Source organism: Ipomoea triloba, chromosome 3, assembly GCF_003576645.1.
Source record: "Ipomoea triloba cultivar NCNSP0323 chromosome 3, ASM357664v1".
In the NCBI taxonomy this organism is placed as follows: Eukaryota; Viridiplantae; Streptophyta; class Magnoliopsida; order Solanales; family Convolvulaceae; genus Ipomoea; species Ipomoea triloba.
The window spans coordinates 30,228,518-30,252,907 of NC_044918.1; the positions used below are offsets into that span (position 1 = coordinate 30,228,518).

At 31.6% G+C, this 24,390-nt stretch overlaps 1 protein-coding gene across 1 annotated transcript; it reads left to right on the plus strand.

The window, feature by feature from the left end:
• The first annotated feature begins 4,065 nt into the window (after positions 1–4,065).
• LOC116014213 (probable 6-phosphogluconolactonase 1) lies at positions 4,066–7,031 on the plus strand. Its single transcript, XM_031254223.1, has 4 exons — positions 4,066–4,319; positions 4,742–4,945; positions 5,068–5,203; positions 6,382–7,031. The coding sequence occupies exons 2-4, from the start codon at positions 4,773–4,775 to the stop codon at positions 6,871–6,873; spliced, it is 801 nt and encodes a 266-aa protein (XP_031110083.1). The 5' UTR covers positions 4,066–4,319; positions 4,742–4,772; the 3' UTR covers positions 6,874–7,031.
• Positions 7,032–24,390: the final 17,359 nt, after the last annotated feature.

The following is a 24,390-nucleotide window of genomic DNA, read 5'->3' on the forward strand; positions in this document are numbered from 1 at the left end:
TCTCCTATATGTTTCATGTGCTGTGAGATGTGTGTCGTACATCTTCATGTGAAAGTATTGAACAAACTATTAGTATTTATTATATTTGTAGAAGGTTAATTTGTAGTACATTTTGTTCTAGTTTCATAACTTGTTTACTTGATAGTAACAACAATAACTTTGCAAGTAGTCTGAATACTGATGCTGCAATATGTCGAGTTTCATCAACAGTTTCTACATCCATTTTGCACATGTTTATTTTGAAGTTTATATTTTTGAAATTAGTATGAATGAGTGTAGTACTTGATTTTGTGTGTACATGTGTGTGTGTGTGTGTTTTTTTTTTTTTTTTTGTAAAAGTTTTTGTTGACTTGATACTAATCTTGGAGTAAAATATAGACAATATAACTAATGAAATTATGTATCTTTTTAAATTTTTTTAGAATGATTTTTTTTTTGAATAAAGGCATTGTAGACATCGAATTATAAATTAAAGAAATACATAAGTATTAATTTTTTTTTTGGTAACTACTAATTTATTTAATTTAATAAGAGTAATAAATTAAAGTGGTACTTACTTTTGAATAATATATTCTAACATATTCGTAGTATATGTTCAACAATTATGCCAACTTTGATTGGGGTGAGGTTCGAACCTGAGACATTTTTATAGAAATTAATGAGTAAGTTAAAAGTTAACGGAATATTAACGGAGAGGAGAATATTTAACGGATAATCATAGGAAATCTCAAGAAAAAAATATAAATCTAAACAATCTGAACCATCCATTTAATTTAATAATTTGACTGTCATTTTTTCTACCCATTATAGGCCTAACTTTTTTGGCTCTTATTAGTATAGTAGATAGATTATTTTTATTTTTGATACTATAATATCACATTATACAATGTTATATAAACTTGTCTTGTGTAATAGCTTGCAAGCAACAAGCAAGACTCGTGCAACATGTTTGACTAAGATAATGTTGGTAAAATTCTTTTTTTTTTTTTGAGTGATAAGGAGGAAATTCGCAACCACTACTAGAGGGTGTGCACTTGGTAAACCCACCTTGTGACCGTAAAGGTAAACTAATTTAAGTTATCTATAACTGATCGACTAACTTGATCAATTTGACTGGGGTTGCTTCACTGTACACTTTTCTTAAAATATATAAAGTGGGAGAGAGAAAAAGTTAAATGGAGTAAAATAAAATAGGGTATTTATTAAAAAAAAAAAAGAATACAAATAAAAAAGAAAGAAAAGAAACCCGCGATCTTATATTAAAATACTCAATTTAAATCGTACAAGTAACTCACAGGTACACATGTCAATCCTACATCAATGAAGTGTTTGGTGCAAAAGTATTAAATTATTAAAAATGATCTTTACAATATATATATGGTAGGGTTCAAGCTAGCATGTAAAAACTGAGGAATAATTTGCTTCACCATATATATGCACCAGCATATCTTAAACTCCTTGATTAATCCTTTTAAAATATTATCTATATCAAATTTAATATCATTTAATATAATGTTTTTTTTTGAAATCTCATTTAATATAATGTTACTTGTAATATGTATTTGTTTCCTCTTTATATTTATTATTATTAAAAAATTCAAATAAGCTCTTGAACTAATAGTAATATTGCAATTAAGCACCTGAATTAAAAAATTTAAAAAGTTTCAACTAGCACTATTAAACTTGTAAAAAAGTTCAATTAGCACTTTTATACGTTATCATTATGTAATTAACTTGCTAACTAGACGGGTCATGACTTGTTTTAGATGATTTCACTCTCGGTGTATAATTATAATTGATGGGGTGTAACAACAATAACAATAATAATAATTGATTTTGATATTTGAAAATTTTAAATTAAGTTTTCAAAAAAAAAATAAAAATAAAAATTAAAAACTTGACTTCCATCGCAGTCAAAGATGAGGCTTTTTGTCTTCATCATCCTTACTCAAATGAAGGCAAAGAACATGCCTTTGCCAAGATTTGGACAAATTTATGTGGAAAGCGGAAATCAGTTGATTAGTGAGGTCGCTAGTGACGGCAATCGAACTTTCTGTTCATTTATACTTTTTCAACTTGTTGAAAGGGGCTCGATCTCATGACCTTTCATGTGTGAAAGTCACTACATGTCATCTGAGCACAAAGTGCTTGGCTTAACATATTACATTATAGACCTACTAAAAGTTCTAATTCTACTCTTTTTACAAATTCTACCCATACAAAATATTACTAACTCTACTACAATGTAGTATATGTACTATCTCAACTTGTTGAAACACAAAGAGTCAATACCGCCTATATTGAGGCTCGATCTCATGACCTCTCATTTGGGAGAGTCATTACATGCTGCTCTATATATGTCAAATTTAAGGTGCACGATTTTCCTTCTTAAGATACGCGGTTTTTGTGCTTAAGGTGTGTTAGTTGTTGAAACTTAAATGCATCCGTTTAAAGCTTAAGGTGCGTGGTTTTCCTTCTTAAGGCGCGTGGTTTGTGTGATTAAGGTGCGTCAGTTGTTGAAACTTAAGGTGCGTCGACCTAAGACTTTAGGTGCGTAATTTGTGTGCTTAAGGTGCATAGAAACTTAAGGTGTGTGTTTTTAAAAAATATACAATAAAAAAAAAATCTAGGAGACTAGGACCACAAGTCCACATTATATATTCCTTTTCCTTTCATAATTTCACATTTTTCTCATGCATAAATCTAGCATACAAGTATGCAACACAAATAATATCCTGAAATTTTCATGTTAACCTTAATGAATTTTCGATTAATAGCACCTAAATCCCCGATTAATAGCACCTAAATCCCCAAAAGCTTTCAATTGCCTTTTTTTTTTTTTTTTACTATTGACTCCCAAAGCCGCCTCAATTGGGGTTCAAATCATGACCTCTCATTTTAGAGAGTCACTTTGGGCCATTAGACCACAAGTTCATTGGCACTTTTTATTTTTATTTAATTGTGAAATGTATATGTAGATTTAAAATAAATATGTGGTTCATAAATATAAAAATATACAGTTCAATAACAAATAAACATAAATTTAAAAACGAAATCCAAAATTACTATAATTAATATAATCAATTTGAAGACACCAGACAGAGGTTAAGAATACTATATTCAGTACTCATGAAAACCTAAGGTATGCTTATTTTAATTATACTTACAATATATTTTATTGTAAATATTTTAGTTTTTTTTTTACACACTAGTTTCATTATTTCTTTTGGTGTAACCCAAGGTTTCTACCATCGGACACAGTGACTAATCCCCTCGTTGGATTGTAGGCACCTCTATTGGGTGAGACAATTGGCCTGGAGATTTAAAACTGCTCCATTCACAAAGCCAAGGATCGAACCCTTGACCTTTGGTTCACTAGTTTCATTATAGCAACACTAAAGTATAATTTTAATTATACTACAGTTTCATTTGACAATATACGTTATTGAATGAATTATACATTTTAGTTTACTTTTCAGTCAGACTAGTTTCATTATAACAACATTAAAGTATCATTTTAATGCTATTACAGTTTTATTTGACAACTACGGTCCACACAAGGATATGTAGATCATGATCCATTGTATAACAACGGATGTTTAGTAACTGTTATTTTTTTGGTGAATTATGAGACGCTAAGCCTCATCATTACCGAACTCTATGAGAAGCGGCACCTCCAACGTCGCTCGCAAGAAGCCGCAATATCTCTTCCATGGGGAATCAAGAAGTGAAGTCCCCCACTCCCTGCTAAGACCAAGACTAGCAAGAAAATTCGTACGCTTATTCCCTTCTCTCAAGACATAGGTGAAGGAAATCTCGTCCAAACTGTTAGTGAGATATAGGCAGTCATCCATCAAAGTGTGCCAAACCTCATCATCTCTTTAGCATTTCTCATCACCTCGATCACCCCTTTTGAGTCCATCTCCACGATGACCGTCGAAATGAATGAATGAAAAATTTAGATAAATAAAAAATTAAGAAAATAAAAAAGTTGTTTACTAACCATTTTAGAAAATCCATTTAATAAATTATTCAATTTTGGAGAAATAGAGAAAGACTTCAATCCATTGCCATAACATTTCTAACCCATTTATTATTTTGTTTTGGCAACATCTCATTCTCATCACCCCTCCCTCTGTACGCATAGTCCGGCTTCCCCTCTCCTCCTCCGGCCATCATCTCCGGCCACTATCTCCACCGTCGCAATTTTCATCGCCACCCCACGCAGCCTCCATCTCCCTATCCTGTGCTTCGAAAACCTTAACACCACGGACTCTCAAAATTCTTCACTTGCTCATTGTCTAACTCCACATCAAAAAGTATTAATCATCTACACCTATTTTTTCATTGATTAATCCAATATGTATTTATGGGGTTCCATTTATTATGTTATTTCTTTTGATGTGTGTGAGATATTGGTTGAAGCTTTTTCAAATCTGAATTAGAATTTGATGAATTGAAATGTGTATGATACGAATGTCCGGATCTGGGGTTCATTTGAGGTTCTCCGGTTTACTTTATTGAATTGTCATTTTCGTGTACTGATCATTCATTTGGATTTTAAGGTTCATAAAGTTGTGATCTTTTTGGCTTTTGACTTTTCCTCAAATAGTGTTGTTCTTGGGAATTTTATAGCATTTCTAGGAAATTCTTGTTCCATAAGCATTATGCAGTTGATATTGTGAGTTGTACTTGGTGCATACAAGCTGAATTTTTGCACCCATTGCTGTGATTTGTGCAGAGTTGTGGTTAGCAGCATCCATTTGAGAAGGATGGCTATGTCTAGGGCTAGAAAAGATGGAAAAGAGGTCAGGATTTATGAAAATTTTGATGAACTGAGCACAGATTTGGCAGAATATATTGCGGAATTATCTGAGGCTTCTGTGAAGGAGAGGGGTGTTTTTGCCATTGCTTTATCAGGTGGATCTCTCATTAGCCTCATGGGGTATGTAAGTGCACTGTCTTTTTGTTTTCTGATTTGCTTGATATTCATTGCTTTTTCATTTTTCCCTTATTATGTACTCTGTAGTTTATTGATCTGTTTTCGAATTTATCCTGTGGAAGTAGAAAACTGTCTGAAGCCCCTTACAACAAAACTGTTGACTGGGCTAAGTGGCATATATTCTGGGCTGATGAGCGCGTTGTGGCTAAGACTCATGCAGATAGCAATTACAAACTAACCAAAGATGGCCTTTTGTCCAAGGTAAATGCTCATATTCGGCATAATTTTGCTTTCTGCATAGCATTTGATGTTCTGCCCTTGTGAGATCTGTCATCAAAGCTTTACCCGCAGAATTAAAATGGCATCCTCTAGCAATTAGTGTATAGTACACGATGTTTCAATTCTTTTGTCCATAGATTATTTACAAGGTAGTATCTGTTCTATACTTTCTCTATCTGTTGCAACCCAAAGAGTCAATAACCCACTACCGGGGTTTGATCCTGTGACCTTCCCTCGAGGGGAGCGCCATCTGAGCACAAGGTGTTTGGCGTCCATAAATTATTTATTAATTAACCTCTTCTGAAGATTTTGCTGGTGATATCCTTATCCCTTTCTTCTTATGTGAGCTTCCAATTGTAGTAATTAAGTGTACTCTGATTTGGCACATTTGTCTTACTATTGTGGAGAGTTTCTCAAACCAAAGTTATTGACTAATCATTGGAGTCCTTGTGCTAAATTGCTGTTGTTTTCAGCTTTGACTAGTATTTGTCCATTTATCACGTGGAAGTCCCTTCATCTACATACTGTTTATTAGCTTCTTCACACTATATGGTTGCATAATTTAATTTTTTGACTACTCCGTTCTAACTATATGTATTTAACAATTAATAACAAACATGTCTATATTGATTTTTTGACTTTCAAACTCTGTCTGGATACATTCAAACATGTGTTTTTTGCTTTGTTGACTTCACAACTCTGTTGCATAAGATATTTTGAGAAAACGTGTTAGCCATTTAGGGTGTGTTTGGAAACCCGGAAAATGATTTCTTCGGGTTTCCAATGAAAGCAAGAGGAGGAAAATTAGAGTCAATGGAAAATGAATTCCGGTCAAAGGGAAAACAAAGCAAGAATACTGGTTAAGACTTAAGATTCTCTCTTCTATGTTCTGTCTTCAATCCCACACTGCACAAAATGGAATCAAATTTAGTCTTCACTGCAGTGCAAGAATGATAAAGCACATATTGCTCATAGAGATATAGCTCTCCCTCCAGTCTTTGTTTTCGATAAACAACACTGCAATTTTCTGAGGATCATTTTAATCCGAGTCTGAAACAAGAGAATGGTATTTGAAATTGACCTGGTATCTTACTCTATTTGTCTTGTTTAGGCACTAGGTATCTTGTTTTCACTGTAACTTTGCTGTGTCCATCTTTCAGGTGCCAATTGTTCCTAGTCATGCACATTCTATTAATGACTCGGTATCAGCGGAGAAAGCTTCTGAAGACTACGAGTTTGTTATTAGACAACTCGTGAGGACCCGTGTAATCAGCGTCTCTGACATCAGTGACTGCCCCAAGTTTGACCTTATCCTCCTAGGGATGGGGCCCGATGGACACGTGGCATCCTTGTTTCCCAATCACACGATACTCGAAGAGAAAGAAGAATGGGTGTCGTTTCTTACGGACTCGCCCAAGCCCCCTCCCGAGAGGATTACTTTTACTTTACCCGTTATTAACTCCGCTTCCAATGTGGCTGTAGTTGTTACTGGTAGTGGCAAGTCGGAGGCGGTACATTTGGCCATTGACGATCTCGAGCCCGACTCTCCATTGCTGCCTGCAAGGATGGTCCAGCCAACCAAGGGGAATCTGGTGTGGTTTCTGGACAAGGCAGCTGCTTCTAAACTTGACAACTCAATATTTTCCAAATAGGGGGAACAGCCTTTTCTTTGCCAAAATGTATGTTTGTATGTAGCAAATTAAAGGGATTATGAAAACTTAGTGAACTCTCTCTCTCATCTTCCATTTTGTCCATCTATTCTACCCTTTCTTTTACTTATTCAATGAATGGGAAACACATCTAAAGAAAACACCTTAGTATTGGTTTAAGATTTCTCTTAGGCGAATGGTATCTCATTTCAGGTGGGCTTTTGGGATTGTCTGTTTTCTTGTAGTTTAGAAAATTAAATAACTTCAAACACGATAAAAAAATATTTATACTAAAATATAAAATTGTTGGAATAAATTGCATATTATCTCTTATTAATGTGATTGATATTCATAAATACTTTTTTTTTAAAAAGAAAATTCATAGAGAAATAAACAATAGATAAATTTCAGAAGATTGCAATCAAGTATTGATTGGTAAATCTCATCTACAAAGCATCATTATAGTTAATATGTAAACCATGTTTTTCCAATTTGGCCGGCATCGCTATGCCCACAAACTAGAGAAATGGGAAAGCCCATGAGTAGGCAATATTTGAGGGAAGAGACTGAGATTTGAAACTCGACAATTGCAATGTGAAAAATTTGTTCAAAATGGGACAAATCCCTTGTGTGCGATCAACATTCGACCCAATCTGGTGCGTCATTAAACTACCGTGATTTACATTCTCTCTTAAATACTCTGTCGGGCTGAAGGGTTTAGGCCGTTAGGGCCGGAGATTCACCCTTTTTGGGGGAAGAAGAGAAACAGGGAAGGGATTCAATGGTTGCCTCACTTCAAGTATTGCATCAAAGTTGAGGTCACCCATAAGTGGAACTAATATCCTCTCATCCATCTTTATCCAAATCTAGTTCATCCTCATTGTTATCATCCATTTTCACAATAAGCATGTCCCCTTCACGAGAACAAGATTCTAACTGGCTATCTTGATCTTCCGAATTATCAAGCACCTTCTTTGTTGGAAGAAATGGCATAAATGACATTTAAAGTGGTCATTTTGTGGTATAAATATATGTAGGGTCCACATCCGATTTTTGTCTGGTCAAAGTGGATTCGAGTTCTTCGTAGTGAGACGAAGAGATCGATATATTATACGCTCAAAATGGATAATGGGTGAATGAAAAATTGGTTCTCAAAGTAGACCCATTAGAGATGAAATTTGTGTGGAAAAAGCTTTAAGTAAAGCCATTTGTCCCACATTGGTTTGGGAAGAAGATTTCACCCACTATATATACAAGGGTCTTTTATAACTTGTTAACTTGTATAGCATAGATGTTCTCTCTCGCGCATAGGGGAGGGTTAAAACTCTTGTTAATGGGGTTAGTGGAGAGCTGTTACGTAGGTGATAAAGCTAGAATAGCATTTTACAAGCTGCTCCCCCTTCCTTCAAGCCACATGTGTTCATCCCACGTTCTTGTTCGCCGAGTCTGAAGTTTGTGTGCTCAAACGCAGGGAACGTACACTCCAGCACCCCGGGAGGCAGTAAATAAGGTATCGACTCGTGCTTACAACTACCCAAAATCGTCCATCTCCATCCTCGTGTTATTCCAAGTTTATCTAACCTTTGTGTGGATTTTCTATTTCGTCCATTTTTCCTGGGTTTTTCGAGAATTATTTCCTAGACTTCTTACTTCCTCTCCGGTTTTTCGAGAATTATTTCCTAGACTTCTTACTTCCTCTCCGTCTTGTTACCTTCTTCTCGGTTGAAACTTTCTCTATACTACTACTTGTTACCTTCTTCTCGGTTGAAACTTTCTCTATACTACTAGAAGTAGTAGCCGCAAGGTCATCAGTTTGTCAAGTGTAAATTTAAACTTGCTAAAGTGGCACTGTAGTGTGTAAAGTGCAAAGTGAAAATTGTAACAGAATAGTGATGGTTTTAGTTTCTAAAGATCACACCTTTCTTTTAAGTATATCTTTCACTTTACTTTGTGTTCAAGTTTACTCGAACTCAGGATTTTCGACCACTCAGGATTTTCGAAAAGTTAAAAATTTTTTAAATTCTATAAGTTTGTTCACTCTCCTACTTTAAACTTGTATTCCAAACCCCTTGGGACCAACAAGTGATATGAGTCCGAAGTTTGTGTGCTCAAACGCAGGGATCGTAGTACGTTTTATCTTGGGAAACTTAGGCCGCAACGCTCCAACACCCCGGGAGGCAGTAAATAAGGTTTTAAGGACAAAGACAACTCTACTCATGCTTACAACTACCCAAAATCGTCCATCTCCATCCCCATGTTATTCCAAGTTTATCTAACCTTTGTGTAGGTTTAAAATCCTGGAATTATTTATTTATTTTTATTGTGGATTTTCTATTTCATCCATTTTTCCTGAGTTTTTCGAGAATTATTTCCTAGACTTCTTACTTCCTCTCCGTCTTGTTACCTTCTTCTCGGTTGAAACTTTCTCTATACTACTAGAAGTAGTAGCCGCAAGGTCATCAGTTTGTCAAGTGTAAATTTAAACTTGCTAAACTGGCACTGCAGTGTGTAAAGTGCAAAGTGAAAATTGTAACAGAATAATGATGGTTTTAGTTTCTAAAGATCACACCTTTCTTTTAAGTATATCTTTCACTTTACTTTGTGTTCAAGTTTACTCGAACTCAGGATTTTCGAAAAGTTAAAAATTTTTAAAATTCTATAAGTTTGTTCACTCTCCTTTAAACTTGTATTCCAAACCCCTTGGGACCAACAAGTGATATCTACCTTGAATAGTCAAACTTTGTGTGACTGCCTAGTGATCCCATTTCGAAATGTAAAACATTTTTTTAGCACGATATTTTATTATAATGGAAAGATCTATTTTCAATCATTTAATGTTTAATTTGGACAAATTTGATAACTGGAAGGTGCGCATGCATGCACACATTTTTGCCCTCCATGACGAAATGTGAGAGGTAGTCATTGAAGGTCCTATATATTAGGACTTTACGTATTGCGTATTATACTTGTTGTACACTGCTAGTGTTCATATAGGACTTCTGTACATATTTATTATCTTCCATCTCTATGTATTGTACTAAAGTGTGATAGGCAATTCTCCTAGGAGTTTTAGTAGAAGAGCGTGGTAGGTTGAGTTTAGCCAAACCACTATAAAAATTTCTTTTTCCCTATCTTTTACTTACCAACATTTCCTTTCAAGCTATAAGCCTATAATCAATCAAACTTATTTTTTTTTTTTAAAGAACAAAAGCGTGACTAAGTAAAAAAAGGTAAACATATTTTTTCGTTGTCTACTTTGTTAAAATCTTTGATTTATAGGGATTATTCCTTGCTCTTGGTATCCGTATGTTGGTTGGGTCCTACTCCGTGGACTGGGCAGACCTCAACCTGACCATATCCGGTCAAGATGCACATCTCCCGACCTCAATATAGTTTCACACAACTGCAGTTACATTTCGATATAACTACAGTTTCATTCGATAACATAAAAACACAAATGTGAAACTGTTATTCAGTATCAGTTCATATACACTGCAGTTACATTTCAACACAACTACAGTTACATTTCGATATAACTACAGTTTCATTCGATAATATAAAACACAAGTTCATATACACTGCAGTTACATTTCAACACAACTACAATTACATTTCGATATAACTACAGTTTCATTCGATAATATAAAACACAAATGTGAAACTGTTATTCAGTATCAGTTCATATAAAAAATGAACTCATAAAAAATGAACTCACACTGACTCTATTACAATACCTACTGAAGCACAAAGAATCAACAGTTACTGTAGTTACATTTCAACACAACTACAATTACATTTCGATATAACTACAGTTTCATTCGATAATATAAAACACAAATGTGAAACTGTTATTCAGTATCAGTTCATATACACTGCAGTTACATTTCAACACAACTACAATTACATTTCGATATAACTACAGTTTCATTCGATAATATAAAACACAAATGTGAAACTGTTATTCAGTATCAGTTCATATAAAAAATGAACCCACACTGACTCTATTACAATACCTACTAAAGCACAAAGAATTGTTATTCAGTATCAGTTCATATAAAAAATGAACTCACACTAAGCACAAAAACAATAGTTACCTTCACTGAGGCTCAAACTCACTCTCATCATCTATATGGGAGTGAAAACTGGGACACTGGGTGCCACTAGACCACAAGGTCTTTGGCATACATACAATATAATTAGTTATTTATATTTTTATACTACCTAATATTAATATACTCCGTAATACATTATTAATTAGAAATTATTAATTATCACAGGTGAATTATATAAGTTTTTATGAATATAAGGACAAAAAGAATTTAAGAGAATTAATTGAAATATAAAGAAATAAATCTTTCCTCAAAAAAAAAAAAATAAAGAAATAAATCAAGCAAAAATGGAATAGCTTACATACATGGAAATAACGGAAAAAAATGGAACCGAATAAGGTAATACATGTACCAAAATGATGAACGAGCATATCTTTAAATATACATAATATTTATATGGAATTAAATCAATACTCTTTGGGAAATCATTCCTTCTTAATGCAGTTTGGAAATGCAATGATTTTTATCCCTGAATGGTAAAACAAAGTTACCAAATATGACAACAATGTCGCTAGATTTAAGGTCATACTTTAGAAATGCAATGAATTTTAGAAATGCAATGAATATACAGTTTGCATATTCATACTTTAGAAATGCAATGAATTTTATCTCTGAACTAGAAAAAACATTACCAAATATGACAACAATGTTTCGATATTTAAGGTCACAAATTCACTCACATAATAATTCACAAATACTAGAGCACCAATGAAGATGGGTAAAGCTTTCACTGTGTGTGCCTTTTTCGCAATCATCTGTTTTGTCGTGCTTTCTAACATTGGTAAATAACTTGCCTTAGTTTTTTTTTTTTTTTAGTCATTTGCATTGGAATCATTTTCATGTTCAAAGGTGACTTTATTATTATTTTTTTTTTAAAACTTTTGACATATGTTTATTAACTCAAATGTTATTTTGCATAAGAATTAATTTATATTTTGGTATATTGATTATCTCAACATTTTTAGTTTTGGTTCTCAATTATCAATTTGATAACTTTTAATTTTATGATTTTTTTTTCTAATTAATCAAATTTAGTTTAATTATCTAAAATGACATCATATAGAGGAGGTGAAGTTTGGTGAGTGTTGTTGGGTAAAGGCCGGTGAAGGGCTATGTCTAACACTAGGTGGCTAGGTGATTGTTGGACGAAAACTTGAAGATCCAGCACTCTACCTCTTGAAAATGTGGTGGTGTAAGAAAATAAAATTGCGCCTTCGCTACTAGCTATAACTTTTGGTATAGTGCAAAGCGTTTGATCCTAACAATATCATAGCTAGGTTATAGGCGGGTTCAAGTCCAAGGAACAGTAAAAAAAACTATGTAATTATGCTTGGCAGGTGCTGGTGGGGAGTTGAGGGGAATTGTTGGGTAGAGGCGTGAAGGGTTAACTCCAACACCCTGCCTCTTCAAAATGTGGCAATATAAACAAATAAAGTTGCGCCTTCAATTCGCTACTAACTATAACATTTGACGTAGTAACCCAACGGGGTAGCTCAAGTGGCAAGTGAGCTCTCTTTGTGGGGAGGAATTTCGGGATAACCCGGGTTCAATTCCCACAAGTGACGATTCCGGACCGTTAAACGGACGGAGAGAAAGACCCTGTAAATTTACCAAAAGCGAACATGGGTGGACCCCGGACCGTTAAACGGACGGAGAGAAGGCTGATTTTAAAAGTCAAGAATTAGAAGTGATCAAAATGAAAATGCCACTACAGTGAATGGATTAAAAGTAATAATTATTATTTTTGATATATTATTTATAAATTTAAAAAAAAAAATTTCCCTAGAAATATGTTGGAATTGAAGTATTGTCTAGTTAATTATCTATGGAATATTATTGTTATGATGATTTTAATCTATTTTTAATTTTATCATTTCAGGAGAAACAAAAGGACAAGAGGCTTGCAATTGGGCATGTGCTCCACACCTTGCAGATTGCAACACTATGCAAACGAGAAGGTTTCAAACGTGGCATATGTCGAACACCTAGAGGTGGTGTTATAGGAGCTCCTCAAGCTTGTTGTTGCTATAATAATTAAATATTAATATAACATTTACAATTTTATAGCAATGTAATAGCATATGCAGAATTTATATTAACGTTTAATGAAATTTTCACTCCTACAAAAATTAAAAGGTTACAATGTGTTGAAACAAGCCGCGTTATTAAAAAATATTTAATATAAAAACTCTGGGTGTTTGCTTTTTAAACAATTCCTCACTAATAAAAAGATATATGATGTAGGTATAAAATGAGTGGGTAAAAGTGTAAAACGTCATTTTCTAGGATTGAGAATTATGGCTTATCATTCATGCAATTATATGAATTCTAGATAGCAAGGTTGAGGCCAAGACCTTGTGGTCTAGTGGCATTCGGTGTCCCCGATAGGTTGAGAAAGTAGTTATGAACAGATACTACATTGTAACAGAGTCAGTAGTACTCAAAAAAAAAAAAAAAAGATAGCAACGTTGAGTATTGATAAGTGTTTAAAAGCACATATTTTCCATAGATATTTCTTATCAATTGGGTCGATTTCTTGTTTATCTTGATACAATTTGGTGCTTAGCTCGTTTAACATTTGATTTTGAAGAACTTCTGAGAAAAGAATGATAAAACGTGATATTCGACAACGAGCTGGTAGAATTTTGACCATAACTCTTTTAGAATAGCCAACGGGGAAACCATCAGTGACATCAAAATGAGATTCATGATGCTGTTGAGCGAGATTGCATATGTCGGAAAGGACATCAACAAGAAAGAAGTAAGCTTGAAAATACTAAGGATATTGCCCAAGGCGTGAGAAATTAACATCACAGTAATGCGTGATCATAGGGATATTAAGATCATGCCTACGGTGCACTTGTTTAGGGATTCGAAGGCTTATGAGTTTGAGATGAGCTCAAGAGATATTGAGGAAGCCAATGGACCCAAAAATGTTGCATTGGTCAAGGCTCAAGTGCTTGTTTATTGTACTAATGTTTGATAGTGCAATTCTCGAAGGAGTTTTAGAAGAAAAGTGGAGTATACTGAGTTTAGCCGAACCACTATAAAAATTTCTCTCCCTATCTTTTACTTACAAACATTTCCTTTCAAGATATAACCAATCAAACCTATTAAAAAAAAAAAAAAAAAAAAAAAAAAAAAAAAAAAAAAAGAACAAAAGCATGCCTAAACATATTTTTCTGTTGTGTACTTTATTAAAATCATTGACTTTACTTTGCGTTCAAGTTTACTTGAACTCAAAGTTTTCAAAAAGCTAGAGTTTTAAAAATCGTAAAAGTTTATTTAACTACCCCACCCCCACCCCTCCTCTAAACTCGTACCCCAAACCCTTCGGGACCAACAATAAAATTAAATATAATCACAGTTTTATTCATTCTAATTCATACATACAATATAATTAATTATTTATATTTTTGCACCACCTAATATTAATATACTCCGTAGGACATTCTTAATTAGAAATCTATATCTATATATATATATATTAAAACAGAAGTGCTAGCTTTCTCGCTCATTTTAGTCCAAAAATTTTGAAATCGGTCAACATAATATTATATAATAATTCCTTATTAGAAATTCTAGCCTTCCTTATCATTCCTTATTTATGGCTAGAATTGACAAAATATTCAAAATATGATTCCATTCCTTTTTATGCATGGAAATTAATGAAATATTTTATTCGATTCTATTCCTGTATGAATTCCTTAAACAAAATAGTTTAACCTTGCGTATTTTTAATATNATACATACATACATACATACATACATACATACATACATACATACATACATACATACATACATATATATATATATATATATATATATATATATATATATGTATGTATGTATGTATGTATGTATGTATGTATGTATGTATGTATGTATGTATGTATGTATATTACTATATGATGTATATTTTAAAAAAAAAATCCAACAATCAAATTACTATATGATGTATATTATAGTATTAAAAAAATATTACTATATTATGTTAATGTACGTAATTAAATTCCTCTCATGATAATATTTAAAAAAAATTACAACAATCAAATTACTATATGATGTATATTATACTATTCCAAAAAATATTACTATATTATATTAATGTACGTAATTAATTCTTCTCATTATAATATTTAAAAAAAATTTCAACAATCAAATTACTATATGATGTATATTATAGTATTCCAAAAAAATATTACTATATTATGTTAATGTACGTAATTAAATTCCTCTCATCATAATATTCAAAAAAAATCCAACAATCAAATTACTATATGATATATATTATAGTCATTCCAAAAAAATACGATTAGGAATAATTCAATTTAATTATGTAAATCTATCTAAATATGTACATGATTAGAGATTATATTAATCATACAGAATTTTAATTTTAATTTTAATTTTATATGCTAAGATAATAGATACTTGACCAAATATATGAAAATTCAACTATATTATTATATTGTACATTTTAATATATTTTCATTTTAAAAATTTTTTATTTAAATTCATAATAACAAAAAATTTTCCGTGCATCGTGCGGGTAAAAGACTAGTTATTAATTATCATAGGCGAATTATATATGTTTTTATGAATATAAGGACAAAAAGAATTTAAGAGAACTAATGAAATATAAAGAAATAAATCAAGCAAAAATGGAATAGTTTACGTATAAGGAAATAACGTAAAAAATGGAACCGAATAAGGTAATACATCTATCGAAATGAGGCACGAGTACATCTTTAAATATACATAATATTTATATGGAATTACATCAATACTCTTTGGGAAATCATTCATTCTTAATATAATTTGAAACTGTAAGATTTTTATCCCTGAATGGTAAAAAAGTTACCAAATATGGCACCAATGTCTCTATATTTAAGGTCACACAAATTCACTCACATATTAATTCAGAAATACTAGAGCACCAATGAAAATGGGTAAAGCTTTAGCTCTGTGCGTCTTTTTCGCCATCATCTGTTTTGTCGTGCTTTCTAACATTGGTAAATAACTTGCCTTCGTNATATATATATATATATATATATATATATATATATATATGTATGTATGTATGTATGTATGTATGTATGTATGTATGTATGTATGTATGTATGTATGTATATTACTATATGATGTATATTTTAAAAAAAAAATCCAACAATCAAATTACTATATGATGTATATTATAGTATTAAAAAAATATTACTATATTATGTTAATGTACGTAATTAAATTCCTCTCATGATAATATTTAAAAAAAATTACAACAATCAAATTACTATATGATGTATATTATACTATTCCAAAAAATATTACTATATTATATTAATGTACGTAATTAATTCTTCTCATTATAATATTTAAAAAAAATTTCAACAATCAAATTACTATATGATGTATATTATACTATTCCAAAAAATATTACTATATTATATTAATGTACGTAATTAATTCTTCTCATTATAATATTTAAAAAAAATTTCAACAATCAAATTACTATATGATGTATATTATAGTATTCCAAAAAAATATTACTATATTATGTTAATGTACGTAATTAAATTCCTCTCATCATAATATTCAAAAAAAATCCAACAATCAAATTACTATATGATATATATTATAGTCATTCCAAAAAAATACGATTAGGAATAATTCAATTTAATTATGTAAATCTATCTAAATATGTACATGATTAGAGATTATATTAATCATACAGAATTTTAATTTTAATTTTAATTTTATATGCTAAGATAATAGATACTTGACCAAATATATGAAAATTCAACTATATTATTATATTGTACATTTTAATATATTTTCATTTTAAAAATTTTTTATTTAAATTCATAATAACAAAAAATTTTCCGTGCATCGTGCGGGTAAAAGACTAGTTATTAATTATCATAGGCGAATTATATATGTTTTTATGAATATAAGGACAAAAAGAATTTAAGAGAACTAATGAAATATAAAGAAATAAATCAAGCAAAAATGGAATAGTTTACGTATAAGGAAATAACGTAAAAAATGGAACCGAATAAGGTAATACATCTATCGAAATGAGGCACGAGTACATCTTTAAATATACATAATATTTATATGGAATTACATCAATACTCTTTGGGAAATCATTCATTCTTAATATAATTTGAAACTGTAAGATTTTTATCCCTGAATGGTAAAAAAGTTACCAAATATGGCACCAATGTCTCTATATTTAAGGTCACACAAATTCACTCACATATTAATTCAGAAATACTAGAGCACCAATGAAAATGGGTAAAGCTTTAGCTCTGTGCGTCTTTTTCGCCATCATCTGTTTTGTCGTGCTTTCTAACATTGGTAAATAACTTGCCTTCGTTTTTTTTTCTCTTTTTTTTTTTTTTTTGAGTCATTTAGATTATTTTCATGTTCAAAGGTGACTTTTTTCTTGTGGCATATGTTTATTAACTCAAATGTTATTTTGGATAACAAGTAATTTATATTTTGATATATTGATTATGTCAAAATCTTTATGTTTGGTTCTCAATTATCAATTCGATAACTTTTAATTTTACGATATATTTTTTCAAAGTAATCAAATTTAGATTAATTTTCTAAAATGACATCATATAGAGGAGGTGAAGTATGGTGAGTATTGTTGGGCAGAGGCCGGTGAAGGGCTATGTCCAACACCAGGTGGCTAGGGAATTGTTGGACGGAAGCTTGAGATCCAGCACTCTGCCTCTCGAAAATATGGCGGTTTAAGGAAATAAAGTTGCTCCTTCACTACTACTAGCTTTAACTTTTGGCATAGTGCTAAGCGCTTGATCCTAACCAGTGGTATCATAGACACGTTACAGGTTCGAGTCCAAGCAACAATAAAAAACTATGTAATTAAGGTGGCATGCTGGTGTTGGTGGGGGAGGAGGGGATTTGTTGGGCAGATGCCTGAAAGGCCAAGTCCAGCACCCTGCCTCTCGAAAATGTGGCGATATAAGAAAATAAAGTTATATTTTCGCTATTAACTATAACGTTTGGCGTAGTGCTAAGCGCTTGATCCCAACAAAAGTTGGTTGGTTTAAAAAGTCAAGGGTTAGAAGTGATGATGATCAAAATTAAAATGTGACTACAGTGAATGGATTAAAGTAATAACGATCATTTTTTATATATTATTTATAAATTTAAAAAAAAAATTCTCTAAAAGTATGTTGGAATTGAAGTATTGCCTAGTTAATTATCTATGGAATATTATTGTTATGATGAGTTTATTCTGTTTTCAATTTTTATCATTTCAGGAGAAACAAAAGGACAAGAGTCTTGCAATTGGGCATGTACCCCATACGTTCAAGATTGCATCACTAAATGCAAACAACAAGGTTTCAAACATGGTGTATGTCGTACACCTAAAGCTGGTGCTATAGAAGCTTGTTGTTGTTATAATTAAACTAGTATGTCACCCGTGCTATGCGCCGGAAAGAAATTTGAAGAAAATTTATAAAGTATTAATATTATTAAATTTAATTTAAAATATAAGTAAATATGAAGTAAATTTAAAATATATTTTGTTGTATATTTAGTTTAATAATAGATTTATGGTCATAATAAATTAAAAAATTAATATCACTATTGGCAATGTGGCAATGTCACAATAGTCGACGGACTAAAAGTGATATTAATTATAAATTAGAATAAGGAACAATATTAAAATTGGATTATCATATTTATTACACAAAATATAGACACACTATTGGTTACACATAAAATCACAAACTTCCATTACATATAAAACTGTACATACTATTGTATGATCGAATATGCTGTAGGAAACGCTAGCTCCTAGCACTACCACTAAAAAACAGTTCAAATATTTTGACGAGAGGAACATTTGTATTTGGCAACTTAATCTTTTCATTCCCACAACATATGGAAAATCTCGGTGCAGAATTCATCTTAACACATTTTAATCTCTCATCATACCAAAACATTGCTCCACAATATTCAGAATCAAACATACAATCACAATTGTCAATATATGAAACTACAATATACAATAAATATTCACAAAAAATAACATTAAATATAATATGCACAAAATTATAACGATTAATTAAATAATACCACAAAAAAACAGATGATATAAATATATTAACCTTCGTTTGTATTCCGCATTGAGGACGTAACATTATGAGTTCTTATATTAGATCCACGATAAATCGAAGAATTACATTGTAAGTTTTGTTCAGTACCAACCACAATACTCAATACAGTAGCATCTATTTGTCGTAAAATACCTAATCAAACAAAATAAATTCATTTAACTCATCATACAAAATAACTTTATTTCAAAGAAAACACATATATAAGAAACAAATTACAAAATATAACATGAAATGGTTGGGCAATTAACTACTTCATTAGCCGAGTCAATAATTACAGTCAAAACGTTTGAAGTATTTGGCGTATCATCTACAATACCATCACCACCAATTCTGGTATTACTATTAGAAACATTAGATTTGGTAGGCAACTCTCCAATACATTGAGATATAGTGTTCTGAATCTTATTACCTACATTTCAAAAGAAATGTATATTAAAAAATTTTGAAACAATCAAATAATAAGTTTAATTAGATGTACAATTACAATTTTTCAGTATGGTAAGCAGAGTAGTTAGAGAATTCATAAAAACTCCAACAAAGCTTCGATTTGCTTATTCCATCAAGACACGGTCATTTCTTTGCGATGATTTTGACTTATCCAACGATAGAGCAACACTTTCTATGACAAAACATGAATATATTAATAACCTTATTGCAACAAACTATATTTCATAAATAAATTGCATAAAATAGTAACATAACATTACTGAAATTTAAATTTAAAAATGAAAATGATATATGAGGCTCAATTTCAACAAATATGCAAATGATATATAAGACTCCACAAAAAATGGTTAAATACGAATTTCTTTTAAAAAAAATCAAGCATGCGTCAAAGTTTATAAATTATTATAAATATAAAACAAATAAATTAGAATCTTTTTAAACATAAAACTAAAACAATATGATGGAATAATAACATAAATTTTGACTTATGTAAATATAAAATTACAAAAATAAAAAGAATAATTACATATTACTGTAAATTTATGTAGCCAAGGCCAACTCATTTAATAAATATAATAATGAGCTCTATTATTCAGCGCATTTTTTAAAACATTAAAATCAAAATCATTATTCATATTGCGAATTAAATAATTGAATATCAAAATATACATATTTGACATACAACTAAGCTGTAATTATAAAAACAACAGAAAACTCACGTAAATAAGAATTTCTAAATAATAATTATAACAGTAAATATACCGTAAATAAGAATTTACAAATACTAACCGGTGCTTATGTAGATATCGATTGGCATTATATTGTATGAATATATATACTAAGAAATCAGTATAGATAAGGGCAAAGTAATCATCACGCATGAGGCTATGGTGGTAACCTATTTAGGATTAAACAGCTAGAATCAGTTTCCAATGAACAACAGTAAATACAAAAAGAACAACTAATAGACCAATTAGAATTCATTTAGAGATAAAGAGATAATTATTTAAATTACACTTCTACTTAAACTGAATAAGCGAAAATCAGAAATATTTGGAGAACAAAATTTCAACCAGTTAGAAATAAAAATTCAAAATTTAGCAATGATGATAATCGATGGGAAATGGTTAAATATTAATTCAGACGTTTGCTCAGACCAATATTTTGGGAAGGCAAATCTCTTTGGCCATATTTTACGAAGATTATGTTTAGATAAAAATTGGACGATCAAATTTTGTGGAGGTAAAAAATAGCAAAACAAAAAGAAATTTTGTTGGGGGGGGGGGGGATTGAAGGCATGGACCATGGTCCACATAGCTACGTGGACCATAAAATTAGGGTATCAGTAGTTTCAAGATGGTAAATATAATACTACATCTGTCCAGACCCCCAAAGACATCGCGTTATGTTCCGAAACCAAAACAATGGAAGACAAAAAGTGAAACAACCTTAGACAACATCACCGACGACATCCTTTTTAAAGTTGTACGTGGATGATACCATTTTCCCTAGAATCGGAAAGTGTGATTCAGCCAAACTGATTCAGGCAATTCTTCTTTAGATAGGTGAAGAAATGAGCAAGAAAAGGAGAACACGCTCACGATCGCAATGAAGAAGTTTGAGGACTTCGGAATGGCTAAAAACGGGGAAACCATCAGTGACATCGAAACGAGATTCATGAAGCTACTGAGTGAGATTGCATATGTCAAAAGGGACATCAACCATAAAGAAGTTATAAGCTTGAAGATACTAAGGATATTGCCCAAGGCATGGGAAATGAAGGTCACGGCAATGCGTGATCATAGGGATCTTAAGGTCATGCCTAGGGTGTTGCATTTTAGGGATTCGAAGGCTTATGAGTTTGAGATGAGCTCAAGAGATATTGAGGAAGCTAATGAGCCCAAGGACGCTGCATTGATCAAGGCTCAAGTGCTTGCTTATATATTGTATTAAAGTGTGATAGTGCAATTCTCAGTTTTAGTAGAAGAGTGGAGTAGGTTGAATTTAAACCAAACCACTATAAAAATATCTTTTTCCCTTTCTTTTACTTACCAACATTTCCTTTCAAACTATAAGCCTATAATTAATCAAATCTTTTTTTTTTTTTTAAGAACAAAAGCGTGACTAAGTAAAAAGGGTAAACCTATTTTTCCTTTGTGTACTTTGTTAAAATCTTTGACTTATAGAGATTAATATCTTCACTCTTGGTATCCGGTCAGGTCCTACTCCGTGGACTGGGCAGACTTCAACCCGACCATATTTGGTCAAGATGCCCATCTCCCGACCTCAATCGCTATCTGAACCAATATTGTGATCCCGTTCGTGGCACTAAAAGATAGGTCGGTCCGGTCATCAACCCTTGGGACATGCATTATCGTGGTCGTCGCCAAAGAGCATTGGGCACTTGGCTTCCGCGCCTTAGGCCATTCCCCGGCCGAATGCATGGCGCCCATTCCGAAGGCCCGACACCTGTCCCCCTGTTCCCTAACATCCTATAAATACTGCATTTAATGCTAGGAAAAGGACTTTTGGTTGTTTTCTCTTGAATAGCTGGGTAGCTTGGGAACCTCTTACCTAATGTCATGTTGACCGGGCTAGATCTTTACGGTATAACACTCTTGTATCCGATTCGTGATTAATAAAATACATTTGACCGTATTTTGACTGTACGACCTCTCATATATACCATATCATTGACTTTACTTTGCGTTCAATTTTACTTGAACTCAAAGTTTCTGAAAAGTTAAAGTTTTAAAAATCCTAAAAGTGTATTCAACCACCCCACCCCCACCCCTCTTCTAGGCTTGTACTCCAAAACCCTTCGAGACCAACGATAAAATTAAATATAATCACAATTTTATCCATTATAATTCATACACACAATATTTATATTTTTGTGCTACCTAATATTATTATACTCCGTAATACATTATTAATTAGAAATTATTAATTATCACAGGTGAATTATATTATTTTTATGAATATAAGGACAACAGGAATTTAAGAGAATTAATTGAAATATAAAGAAATAAATCAAGCAAAAATGGATTAATTTACATATAAGGAAATAACGGAAAAAATGGAACCGAATAAGGTAATACATGTACCAAAATGAGGCATGAGCATATCTTTGGGTTAGACCACAGGGTGTCCAGATCGGGTCCTAACTGGCACGAGTATATATTTAAATATACATAATATATATATGGAACTAAATCAATACTCTTTAGGAAATCATTCATTCTTAATATTATTTGAAAATGCAATGATTTTTATCCCTAAATGGTAAAAAGAAAAAGGTTACCAAATATGACAACAATGCCTCTAGATTTAAGGTCATAAATTCATACTTTGGAAATGCAATGAATTTTATCTCTAAACAAGAAAAAACATTACCAAATATGACAACAATGTTTCAATATTTAAGGTCACAAATTCACTCACATAATAATTCACAAATACTAGAGCACCAATGAAGATGGGTAAAGCTTTCACTGTGTGCGTCTTTTTTGCAATCATCTGTTTTGTCGTGCTTTCTAACATTGGTAAATATTTTACCTTAGTTTTTTTTCTTCTTTTCAGTCATTTGGAATCATTTTCATGTTCAAAGGTGACTTTTTTTACTTATGACATATGTTTATTAACTCAAATGTTATTTTGCATGAGAAGTAATTTATTTTTTGATATATTGATTATCTCAACATTTTTAGTTTTGGTTCTCAATTATTAATTTGATAACTTTTAATTTTATATATGGTATAGTGCAAAACGTTTGATCCTAACAATATCATAGCCAGGTTATGAGCGGGTTCAAGTCCAAGCAACAGTAAAAAAAAAATGTAATTAAGGTTGGCAGGTGCTGGTGGGGGGTCCAGAGGAATTGTTGGGCAAAGGCCTTAAGGGCCAACTCCAACATCCTTCCTCTTGAAAATGTGGCAATATAAAGAAATAAACGCACATCTTCGCTACTAACTATAACGTTTGATGTAGTGCTAAGCGCTTGATCCTAACAAAACTTGGCTGATTTATAAAGGCAAGAATTAGAAGTGATGATGATCAAAATGAAAATGTCACTATGGATTAAAAGTAATATTAATCATTTTTGATATATTATTTATAAATTAAAAAACAAATTTCCCTAGAACTATGTTGGAATTGAAGTATTGTCTAGTTGATTATCTATGAAATATTATTGTTGTGATGATTTTAATCTATTTTTAATTTTTTCATTTCAGGAGAAACAGAAGGACAAGAGTCTTGCAATTGGGCATGTACCCCACACCTTGCAGATTGCAACACTCTATGCAAACGACAAGGTTTCAAAGGTGGCGTATGTCGAACACCTAGAGGTGGTGTTATAGGAGCTCCTCAAGCTTGTTGTTGCTCTAATTAAATATTAATATAGCATTTACAATTTTATAGTAATGTAATAGCATATGTGGAATCTATATTAATGTCTAATGAAATTTGCACTCCTACAAAAATTAAAAGGTTACAATGTGGTGAAATAAGTAGTTATTAAAAAATACGGAGTATTTAATATAAAAACTCTGGGTGTTTGCTTTTCAAACAATCCCTCACTAATAAAAGGATATATGATGTAGGTATGAAATGAGTGGGACGGGTAAAATGTCATTCTCTAAGATTGAGAATTATGGCTTAATCATTCGTGCAATTATATGAATTCTAGATAGCAATTAAGGTTGAGTATTGATAAATGTTGAAAACCACATATTTTTCATAGATATTTCTTATCAATTGGGCCGATTTCTTGTTTATATATCTTGATACAATTTGGTGCTTAG